This window comes from Hylaeus anthracinus, unplaced genomic scaffold (assembly GCF_026225885.1).
Source record: "Hylaeus anthracinus isolate JK02 unplaced genomic scaffold, UHH_iyHylAnth1.0_haploid 0, whole genome shotgun sequence".
In the NCBI taxonomy this organism is placed as follows: domain Eukaryota; kingdom Metazoa; phylum Arthropoda; class Insecta; order Hymenoptera; family Colletidae; genus Hylaeus; species Hylaeus anthracinus.
In genome coordinates, this window is record NW_026533254.1 from 15,341,929 (window position 1) to 15,354,126 (window position 12,198).

At 43.2% G+C, this 12,198-nt stretch overlaps 1 protein-coding gene and 1 long non-coding RNA gene across 6 annotated transcripts in view; one reads left to right on the forward strand and one right to left on the reverse strand.

The window, feature by feature from the left end:
• Positions 1 to 12,198, forward strand: part of LOC128885390 (uncharacterized) — a 23,990-nt gene that overhangs the window by 2,741 nt on the left and 9,051 nt on the right. For 2 of the 5 annotated variants that reach the window (XM_054139414.1, XM_054139449.1), the window contains exons 1-2: positions 4,591 to 6,304; positions 9,959 to 10,116. In XM_054139414.1, coding sequence (XP_053995389.1) covers positions 6,151 to 6,304; positions 9,959 to 10,116 — 312 coding nt within the window. In that variant the 5' untranslated portion in view covers positions 4,591 to 6,150. Of the gene's footprint in view, positions 1 to 4,215; positions 4,308 to 4,590; positions 6,305 to 9,958; positions 10,117 to 12,198 lie in introns of those variants that run through there. The other 3 variants (XM_054139441.1, XM_054139424.1, XM_054139433.1) reach the window with 3 other exon arrangements.
• Positions 2,277 to 4,594, reverse strand: LOC128885837 (uncharacterized). The gene is made up of 4 exons (XR_008459679.1): positions 4,449 to 4,594; positions 3,759 to 4,284; positions 2,554 to 2,905; positions 2,277 to 2,409 (listed from the first exon to the last, which is right to left on the reverse strand). It is a non-coding gene; the product is annotated as an uncharacterized LOC128885837 (long non-coding RNA).

Genomic DNA, 12,198 nt, shown 5'->3' on the forward strand with positions numbered 1-12,198 from the left:
AGAGAGAGAGAGAGAGAGAGAGAGAGAGAGAGAGAGAGAGAGAGAGAGAGAGAATGGTTTCCACTCAGCCCTTCGGAGAAGCCTCCCTCCGCCTTTGGGGCGGAAAGGGAGTCTGCGGATGAAAATCTAGTCGAATCTTTACGCTCGCGTTCGCGGGGTATCGAACCTGGGAAAAAATGAAATTGCCGGCGACCGGTCGATAGCGCGCTAGAACTGAGAGTTCCGTCAGGGGTTGAGAGGAAGAAAACGCTTCCCCCGCGGAGTGCTCAAGGGCCAGCCAGCGAAGGGATATTGCTTCGGTAAAACAATACTCGAGGAAAGGAGAGAAGCTTTGGGAACTCTGCATGGGTAAAATTCATCGAGTCGGCACGGTCTCCTAACATCTCCACTCGGCTCGATGCGGACGATAAGTAGCACTCGAGCACCCGTCGACGTCCACGTTCCTCGGTCCACGTGGACGAGCCGCTGTTTTCGCTTCTGCATCGAGTGGTTAACCCGTCGAGGGACCACTGTCTTCGAACGGACAAATTAATAATTATCGACGTTGCTCCAGAATTTTTGATTGAAATTCTATTCCCTCGTAGATCTCATGCAACCCTGCAAAAAAATATGTAGAAAGTTTTTCTTTAACGCAATAAGATTGTTTATAAAAATTATTTTTCAATTCCTCGGTCAAAATGAAACATACTTCCTCAAATAACGTATAGAGGCAACTTTCATTGTTTATGAGAAAAAAATTCCTGAAGTAAAGAATGCACTAAAGGAGTGTTAGAACTACAGGAGTACAAACAAGACAAGCGATCTGATATGCATTGGCAATCTGTTAAGAATAAACTGCACCTATCATCTGTCGCTTGTGTGCAGATTAACAAAAAAAAAAAAAAAAAAAAAAAAAAAAAAAAAAATCTAAAGCTCCTTTTAGAAAACAATTTGTAATAAATACACCAGGTCACAGTATGATCTTTTTCCGAGACCAAGCGAAGTTAACAATCGAAACACGTCACAGCTGTAAGCTACATCCACTGAAAAGGTAGAATGCGCGAGAAAAACACGTGACCCAGCCAGGGAGAAAGGAAACGCGCAACATTTCGCTCGCGCTCGACTCTCGTCAATGGTTTCAGAGCGAAAAATGAAGGACCTAGAAGAGCCTCGCGACTAAGAACGAAATATTACTCGTGCCGTTGTCGTTTCTGTTAAGATTCAAGCGGGCGCGAAACGCGCTGCCGATGCGAGACGTAAGAGATTAAAAAATCTCCGGCTTTCGAATGCTTCCGGAGCGGTGGACGTCGAAAGCGACGAAAGCTAACGTAGCGTCGACTACCGTGCTTTTTCGCGCGTTCTCTGTTCCCTGGTTCAGACTCCCTTAACGATCATTCGACAAGGCAGAAGAAAATGCAGGTTACAACGAAGTGGCGAACACAAGAACCTGGCACAGAGTACGTTCTTCCTGAACGATAAAGGCATATTATTACATGGTCTAGGTCATTGTTTTTCAACATGGCGATATTGCCCCAAAATGAAAGATTCACACCTTGAAGTGGATGATGGTCGCTTTAAAAATATATTATATATTATATTTCAACACGTTGGCTGCTAAGCTAAAACTCGTAAAAATTTCAATAAAGTTAAAATTTTGTCTAAACTACATAAAAATTGGATAGCTCAACATCTGTTATAGTATTTAATTTTTTAACGTCGTCAAATTTACGAATCCTGTCCAGATTTATTTTCATTATTGTCTCATCTTTGAAATTAATTTTATTAGTTCCTTAATGACAAGGTCTATCACCCATTTCTGGGTGACGTGGCGACCAACGTGTTAACTGCTATGAATGGAAAGTAAAATTTTAATTATAGCATTGCCAAATTTATATTTAGTTAAACGAGGTTTCAATGCTGTTTTCCAATCGCCATATTATTATCATTGTTATACTATCTTGAGTACCCAGATTTAACATTCTCGTAAACTCGTTAATAAGAAATGGTCGTACCGAGACTGACAAAGTGTGGTCGTCTGCGTTCGTGTCGTTTTACACTTTTCGTTTCCGTATTCGAATTCACGCAACGATCTACGATATATCAAAACTGTCGGGGCACGTTATCGCATGGTCTTCTAATATGTCGGTAGTCAGGGGTGCTGTTTCCTGGACGAACGATCATCCAGGGCGATCCATAATGCATGGCGTGTTTAGAGTCCGCCGATAGAACGATATTTCGTCTACTTTCAAACCGGGGAATCCACTATTCTTGCGATGCTCCTTTACAGATTCCGTGGCGGCTGTTTCTTTCATCCTCTTTTCATGTATCTTCGTGGGGGTGATTTATAAGATTTCCATATATTACGGTCAGCATTGCTTACGCAAGGCTATAACGTATCTGCGTGTCTGTCCATTTACGTTTTTTTGCAACCTTCCGACCAATAGGGAATTTATATATAGATAGAATTATAAATAGAAATATAATATTGCATATTACCGAAGCGTTAATGAAAAATGAACGAGGAGAAAAAGAGAGAGAAATTAATTCTGTCCCTTCATATTCAATCGTCTATACCTGTAGCTCAAATTGTTTTTCTTATTTTCCTTCTCATATGTGGATCTGCATACTTCCCAGCTAAAATAATTTACACCAGTCTTCAACGATCTTTGAATAAACCGTACGCGTCGTAACGTTCGGGGATCCGAAACAAAACTGAACCAGATTGCTGCAGACTGCCTTGTCGCTATGGTGGCGTCTGTTGGAATCACCACCTTTTGTTTATAGAATTCGATCGGCCCTTTGTCGGCCCCCGCGTTCTCCCAGCTCTCGCCGGTCGCGGTCGCTTTCAATACTCTTCTTTCTTTTCTTTTTTATGGTATATTTCTGTGTACATTATTTTGTATAAATAACTTCGTCGCTCCTTCTCCTGAAAAAGACCATACGTTTCAGTTGGTGTTTATTTACTCGAATCAAATTTTCCCTATCATTGGCATCGAGTTATTCCCGATCTCGATGGCCAGAAAGTAATTTGTTCCGTAACAGTTCGATCTGTCGTAGTTCCCTCGAGCAACAAAAACGGACGTTGTGATTTAGCTTGCGTGTCACGATAGTTGCAACGCGGAAACCCTGACAGGGCCGATACGCGCGTTGTTCATCATCCAATTACCGGGTGTAGTAAATTAACGACTATCGCGTTGTTGCTATGACGTGCAACGGCTACGATGAATCGACTCTTTAGAATTACACCCTTTGCGCGGTGTGTTTTCTATAAAGCTCGACGCCAGTGCTTCTCAAACGTCCTCTTCCTGGTACCGATGACAAATTTTTAAGAACAAAAACTCTGAAACAAACCTATTAGGTCGATCTAAAAATAATTTCGTTTTCTAGTTGTTAACTTAGAAGTGTCACAAATAAGTTCGGTATGATGTGTACAATAATGGAAGAACTTACAATGTTTGTTTCTGATTCTTTTCTATCTTTGTATAGAAAATTACAAAATTAAATAGTAACCTCGGAAAGTACAAAAAAAGAAATCAGTTTTGCATCAACCTGCAATCACTGCGCAAAATAATGAAAGCCACTGCGATAAAAATAAAACTGAGAAGGGTGCCAGGAGACAAAGACGTTTGAGAAACACTGTTCGGTAGCATTTTATTCGCGCGGTTTCCGCGTTGCATTCCTTTCTACGAATTTCTAAAGGTCCCGCCGCGTCGCGGTTCGAAAATCGCGTCCTCTATTCATATTTCTCGTTTTCTTGTCGACGGCTTGCAGAAAGGCACCTGGTGTCAAAAGTTTCTGTTTAAACCTCAGGCGTCTTTAACTACCCAATGGTGTTCACGTTAGACCCAAGTAAACAAAGCGATACAAATAGTCGTCTTAGGATTAAATTCCAAGGGCTTTGGATTCTCGAAGAAGAGAAAACGCTCATCGCGAATCGAAATTTTCAGCCTCTACTCCGAACAGCGAAACGTGAGGGTGTTCGTTCATTACTATCCCTCGCGCCATCGTCGATTTCCCTTCTACGCGTTTCTTTCCACACAACGAGCAACCGTGCCACCGCGGGAAATCCCATTTGTACAGGCCGCGTCTGCCGGCGAACGTATTGCCTCGCCAACCGTATTTGCGTACGCCTGTTTGGGGTGCGTGAGGGTGCATTCGTTTACCCGAAACTCGATTTCGGAGCTATGGTAATTGAATCTCGAGTGGTCCGACGTGGTCAGCCGTTGGTAAGTTTATGGCAAAGCAGGAGGCACTTGAGAGAGTATCCCGGTATCGATACAGGAGAACTGGGCCATCCACGGGATTCTATCAAACAGAAATTATTTAAGGTGACTGCAAAGGAAGGAATATTTCTTTTAAGAAAACGGGATAAAGCTTATAGTTGAATTATTTTCATCGATTTGAAAGAATTCTTTTAATGGGGCGTTTGTATCACTGTAGACTAGAAGAAAATGTATTTAGAAGCGAACCTTATTCGCCGGGATTCGAACCCGGACCCGGCGGAGTTGCAGGCTTCTGCATTACTTGCTACGCTAAACATCATCCGCCAGGAAATGTACCAAAAGAATCGATTTTTCTAAAACGCTGGAATAAAATAATTCAAATTTCGGTAAGGGAACGGAGCCGCTACCCTGCTTGCAACGAATCCATTTTTCTTCTTGTCTTAGCCCTCCGGTACTCGCATCTATTTTTGAAATACGAGCACGGTCGCATACGTCGCGCCTTGTGTTACCTTTTAGCGCCTTATATACTGGGCGTATTGTAACATCTGTGACCCACTTCAGCTGCGAATTAAGGGCGTAAAAACAATAGAAAAAAAATTCATATAAACGCGTGTCCCGTTCAACTTCTGTTATAGCCGTTCTTGGGCTTTGGTAGCTTTAATTGCAAACTGAGCTAATGCAACCTTCTGTCGAACTCTTCTTATAGAATACCCTGTAACTCAAAATTTAACAGTCAGAGACACCATTTATTTACTTGTTCATTTTGCATATATTTTGAATATATTTTGCATGAGTAAGCAGTTAAATCCACGTGATTCAATGGTTTCGTTCGTACACGCAGAGAAAATAACGAAGAGGACGTTTATTTGCGCAGCGAGCGAACGAGTACATCTATCAATTGCGAGCGTCGAGTCGCTAAATATTTAGTTTCGCATTATGCACCCTCCTAACGAAAAACGTGGGATCCTTCCACTTAGACGGACGTTCATCCGCAAGCCGGCAAACATGTACAGTCGTTGTGGGTAGCAGAAGGCAGCAGACGTTTATTTGCCCACCACTCTTCTATCGATCGCGTGCAGTTTGCCGAAGCCTCGTTAGATACCATTTGCCGAAAGATATCTTTCTCGATTAAAAACCGCTGCGAATCGAAATTCCTAATCATCCGTTAAATGCGTCCGTTAGATTGCTGTTCGATCGTCGGGATCCTTGGATAGTTACCGACGTAATGGGATTGCGTAATTTCATTGGACGGCGTCTTGACATCTGCTACTAGATTGCTACTTCGTCGACGTCTCGCTTTTCCAGTAATTGGCGACTGCGTCTTTACTATAAATAAAAGAGCAAAATAAATTTCTGAATTAAGGATTCTGTTTTCTATTCATGACATTCTCACCTGGTTGTTTAATAAATCTAAAGAATTAACGCGTTCACGTCAGGATTCTAGAATGTCAATAATAAACGAAGAGGATCCGGTTATACATTTAGGAAGTATTTTATAAATAGAAATGCATCTGTTACTTGATGAAATAAAAACTATGTTACACGAATTTCAGATATTCGAAGCTTTCAAGTACCTCTTTTATGCGCGTACTTGTAATAAATACATTCAACGTACAGTCGATCAAAAATCGTCCATGTAGAAGACATAAGATGAAGATACCTTCGTTTTGCATAATTTAAAGTCTAAAAATAGAGTTCGTTCTCCTTTCCATAATTTTTAAAGTTATTTTACTGATCGCCTCTAAAGTACACATCTCATTCAGTTAACGATCAAAAGTCATCCTACGCTGGTCATTAATGTACAGGCGTGTTTCCTATCTAAAATCCGGCAATATTTAAAAAATCATTCTCTCGTGAAACCGGAAGTCCGTGAAAAAATCACAGGAATTCCTGTAACGTCGACACGGTCGCTGGAACTAATTCACGAACGGTTTGCCGCAGGAGGAAAATGTGGAGCTCGGTAACCGCGGCTGGCACTGAAAATGGGCCCGCGCCACCTTCCAGGAGCAAGCACAGCGCCACTTTGCTCGCCGGTCACGTATATCTCCTCGGAGGACGAAACGGCAATCTTCCCCTCAAAGATCTCTGGCGATACAGCCTGGGTAAGTGATAATTATTACAAACGCCTTTAATTCCTCCGTCGCGGAGCAACCGAACGGTTACGGGCGCGCTTTAGAAGCCAAACGACGGGATTAGAAGCGGCGAAAGGGAAAGTGAAATTCGCGGATAGGGCGGATCCTTGTAATTATAGGGGGTATTAATACTCGATGTCTGGGTACCGAAAGCACGGTACGCGAACAACATCTCTGACCAACGCACCCCATCGTCTCGCTCCGTGAACGAGGGGTGCGCGACGGAATTTAAACGGGGTTCGGTCTGATCAATAATACGCCGTTATTAAAGCCCACGTATATCAACTAAATCCGCCAGGATGTACTCCATAATTACGACTGTTTCCACGGAGGTCAGACGTATCGAAATAATTGCATCCATGTCACGATAATCAACAATTTCCGCGTCTGGTAAACGTGGTTTCAAAGGGGTTGCTCGAGCTTAAATTTCTCAAAACGACCGTTTTCCGAGCTGCTTCAAAATTGTTTAAAACGACGTCTATTTTATTTATCAAGACTCTGGGCAAGAATAGGGAATCTTGACTTGTCACGAAACCAGTAATTATTTGTACCGTGACGCATTATGTAAAAGCGGAGTTTTTGGGAGTTTTGAAATTCAACCCGCATTCAACCTAGTCGCGTGAACTCATTGGGCGATTCCAATATTGGCCACTCGGGTCTACTGGGAATACGTTTAGAGTGCTGCCAGTCGGATGATCGAAACTTGGCCGAGATCAAAGCGGCCAGCTATTCGAACCAAATAATCCTCGATAAGCGCATTCTTTGTTTTTTTCCTGTGCATCGTCGTGCTCGAAAACTTTGACGAAATACTTCAAAGAGCCCGTTGCCTGGCGAATCGCCATTTTCTTTTCGTTTAGAGATGAAAGCGTTTAAATATTTGTTATATATTTTCCATTAATTCCATAATTCCATCTCATAAATTCAGAAAATCCGCAGCCTAGTCACGAGAGCCTTATGAAAAAAGAATATTAATTAACAGACGTATAATCAGTAAAATGAAATTCATGCACTCGAGGGTTAACTTACATTCTATGGGTATTATGCAGCAACGCGCGTTAGCGTTAAAAACGATGAGTACGGAACGCAAGAGAATCGACGCTGGTCGATGGAACGTCCATGGGAGTCTCTATTAATCAGAGGGGATTGTTCGACAGCGGGTTCGGGTGAATATTAAAGCAGCATCGAAGGGGTTGGATCGCGGCGGCGGCTTGTCTCCTGGGGGCAAATACTAGCCGGAGGGGCCGTTGGCATGTTTTAAAAGCATAGCACTGTCGATACTTGATCTTGCAAAAATATTGTGATAACTCGAAGAACCACGAGAGTGCTCCATCTTTGAACGTTTTTGTTTCACCCTCGTTTTCAGCCAGTGGGGATTTCGAGGGGCTCGCTTCGCGCTAAAGTCTTCCTTCATTAAATCAGTCTCCATCGTGGGTTCAGAAGTCCCATCCGTAACCATTGTCGCCACGCTCGAAGAGCGATTTAACACCACGCAAAAGTATAAACAAGCTCGATAGGCGTAATCAAGCGTTTACAACTCTGCAATAAAAACAGTCACATAATAATTACTTAGGTTTGCTTTGCTTCATTTGTAGTGTGTTATACAGTAACCGTACATGAAGAGATGTTGTTTCGATCGGTAGAATGATCCATGTGTTCGACATTTGTCGGGCGGTTTCGCGAGACGTCGTGTCGCGTTCTCGTTTGTTTCCATGCAAGCTGTTGAAGGGCATGCGAGAGAGTCCTTTACCTTTTCGATGCAACGGTCGTGCGTGCGGATATGTTGGGTCAGTCTTCTTATACTTTTTTCAATTTTATATTCTCAAATACATCCTATTCACCATTTCTCATTTCTTCATACCTTACCATTTCTACATACATCACTTTCATATCGATACTTCCGATGTATTATTGTATCCGCGAGAGATAATATTTTTGCTCAGGTTCGGAGAATTATTTAACGCGCTCCCGGTAGATATTTGAAGTGGTTCAATCGCGCGCGAGTCACGTTCGTCCCGGCTTCGTGGCGATCTTTTTTCTTTTTCATCAAAGCCATCGCAGTTTTACCCTGTGAACAGCACTTTTAGACAAAAGGGCGCATTGCTTGGTAGCCAACTAGATACGACACGTGTACGTAATCAATGTCGGGCATCTCTAGTGCAGGTCTACGAGGCCCAATGCTACTTCAACCAGCGCGTTATGGCTCTTACGTAAATTTCATAGGCTTTGTTCTCGGGCACGTTCCAGTACGAAGCTGGAACTTGGATATTTAATGGCCAAACGCGGACAGGTCCGCCGGATGTCGGGAAGCTCCGCCGCGAAATCGTTTTCTATCTTGCTGATATCAACGCATAACTCCTGGAGGGTGGAGTCTTTTGTGATCCATATAGGCAAGGGTGGATTCATCATGAGACTAACGAGGATTCAAAGTCCTCACGGAGAAGAGGCTCCCAGGAGCTTCTTATTAATTGATTTTTTAATTTACTCGTAACCGCTGTTCGGAAGCAGATTCTTCTTTTGTTCCTGGAAAATGGTGCCCTTGGTACAGATAGTCTCATATTTTTTCCTGATTGCATCCTCAGCACCGCGAAGGTTACGAATCGAAGATTAAATAAGAAATGCTTCCTTTGGCATTGATCGCGGAAATCTTGCCCTTCTTTTATTCGTGTAATGTAACTTCGTGCCTCGCTGATTTCTTTTGCCTTTCTTTGCTCGGCCAGATTAGGGGAGCGTCCCCTTTCTCTTCGCCTAAAACTTCCGAAGGGCAAAGAATACCCGTCTTGTTAAGCGTTTGCAGTAAAGGGAAGAAGCGAGCTTTAATATTCCCCTTGAAGCGTTAACTTAACGCTGGAAGGACTCGGATTCATCGATGCTGGAAACTTTTACGTGTATTTATGTTTTAATACCGAAAGCTCTAATCCGCGAACCTTTTTCGTTAACGTTTCGTTCTTTTTTCATGAGTCCTTGGCACTGCTTAGATTTAAGGCCTTCGAATCCACCCTCTTGTATCCATCGTCTCTATTTTCGGCTCTGTTTCCAAGAAGACCCGACGAGTACTTCGAAGATTTATTTCGGACCACCAGATTGCAAGGGCGGGTGAAAGTGTGATTTAGCGTGTTGAAAAAGGTTTTTCGTTTCCCAGCGGGCTCGGGATTCCTTTCTCCTATATCTGGTTTCTGTAGTTTATTGTCGATTCGATCTGTTGGAATAGAAACAAATGAATAATTCTATTCTCAAAACGGAATTCGTTTTACTTATCTGTCATGCCATTATAAATGTTGAATGGATAAAATTTCCAGTCTATTTACGACTACAGAAATTACCTGAGAATGTAGAGGCGGTTCCTCGACTATTCGCACATTTTTTAAAATTAAATTTCAATTCTTCATCTGAGTTAGGTCTGAAGCTATCCACCTTATATTCACAGCATATGTTTCTGTGGTGCTTCGGATTGATTTTGTTTATATTAGACCGCCCTGGTCTAAAAATTTGAATTGCCACCTTAATATATTGCCGCGTAAATCTTGTTTATCCACCTCGTTGCAAAGAGACACCGGGGTCTGGCGTATGAAAACGTTTGGAATAACGAGCCCGCGCGTTAACCCTCTCTGTATTTTTCCTTTCCAGCCGAGAGCAAATGGGAGGAATTGCATCCTGGGGGAGAGAGACCGCCAGCACTTCAGGAGCACAGCGCGGTGGCTTACAAGGATTGCCTTTACGTTTTCGGGGGAGAACTCGGATTTTCCGCAGGCACGGAAACGCCACTCTGGGTTTACAATGTCAAGGTAACGTATCGCCCTCGGGCGTACCGGATTCCACCCCTTTGAAAGAAGATTACGCGCGATGCCGCAGCCGTTACTCTCAGGCTTTCTCCCACGCAGGAGACGCAACACCGTACATTTTTGTTGTACAGGGTGTCCCGTAACTGGTGGTACAATCAGAAAGGCGGTGATATTCTACACGCAAATATAAGTCGAGAATATGATTCCTAGCCGTCCAAGAATTTGGTACAGGTTAAATCAGTTGCCGAGATTTAGTTTCGTTTAATTAAATTTACGCGATTCGATTTGGTTTCAAGCTGGATCATATAGCCCGGAGGTATTTGGCCCTGGTAGGGACGCATCATCCCCCAATTCGGCGAACGAGACGGAGGGCTGTATCGGCCCTGATTGACAATATCTTGCTCCGGCGCTTTTCGTTTAAACTCGTTACTGCGAAATTCGTTCGTAGGACGTAGACAGATGTTCCTATAATTCCCGTTTCGCAGAGGGTGACCAAACAGACCCCTTGGTATGAACGCATTCCTAAGAGTTTCGCAATCCGTATCCGCAATCGACGAAAAGGGCTGGGATCCAACCAAGACCTCTTACGCGTAGGACAGAGGAGCGATGTTCCCGTTGCTCGTTTCACGTCGCGCTTATTATCTCCTCCAAGGAGTCCTCGCCACTTCACGGAGAACAACGGCAGAACAAACGCAATTGCTCGATGGCGGTCTCCTCGTAGTTGTCCCTCGTTGCGTGCCACCGGTTCCTGAAACTCAGCCCTCTCCTACACGTCAGAACGAACGCGAGGGTGAACGGATGTTCCCGTGTAAAACTGCTTGTACCCGATGACGTTCCTATTGATTTAGCGGTTTCCCGAGGGTGCGATTCTTTCGCCTCTCGCTCCTTCGTCTTCAATGGCGACCCCTGCGTGTACGGCACCCCTGCAGAACGAGTAAGATCATTAAAAGTTTCCTCTGCGAGATACGACACCCACTACGAGATCGTTATCAAGGAACACGGGAGCGGTGTCAGGAAAGAGGTCGAAGCAGTCCCTGTAAATTCATTGTCTGGTAAATTATGGCGACTGCAACTTGAGTCGCATCCCAGAATCCAAGAATTCCTTGATTCGAGCACGGTTTCAGGCTGACGATGATATTGCATAAATATTTGTTAGTCCAATCCAGAAGTAACCGTTCTTCTAACGGTGTTCTCCAGTTTGTTCTTCTTCTTTGTCAAGAGAAAAATTTTATACCGTTACTATACCCATGACTTAAATTACAAACGAGATTAAAAAGGTATCGAAACTCGTTTTAGTTTCAGGGCAAATTTTATGCAGTTCCAGTCTGATATCCGTTGATTAATGGCACGACGATCCTGTCACGTCATCGTAATATCCATGAAACCGGAAGCAATGACTCGCTGCAGGTGGTATAATTTGTCACTGTCAGGAACGATGAACTGCCATCAGCTATCGAAGCCGCGCATCGAGAACGAGGCACTCCAACGCGTTTACGACAGTCGACGATTCGCTGAACCCCCAAGCACGTCGTTGTGGTTAAAAACACGGAATTGTAAACGAACAAAGTATCTTCTTTATGATAAATGTGACTGTATAAGTCGAACCACGCTTACAAAAATCAAAAGGAAAATCACGGCCTACAGCACGGTTGCTGAAGAACGTAATTGGTCGTCTCAAAGTCTCTAATATCTTCCAGATTCTTACCATGATATCGCTCACCTGCTCGATTAGTTTAATTTTGTGGAAAACATGGTCGCCTTAAAAATCTTCGATATCTTCCAGATCCTTGCCGCAGTATCGTCCACTTGCCCAATTGGTTTAATGAATTTGTGGAAAAAGCAATTGGTCGTCTCGAAAATCTTTTATTTCTTCTAGATCCTCGCTACGATATCGTCCACTTGCTCGATTGGTTTAATAAATTTATTCGGGCCGATCACGAAGCTCGTCTAGTCGAGAATAGAAGAAATATGAACGTGACTCGAACATGCGATTGCGTTCTCTGCCGATTTGGCTCGAAATAATGCGATTCGAGCACCAATTATTATTATTATTATTATTATTATTATTATTATTATTATTATTAT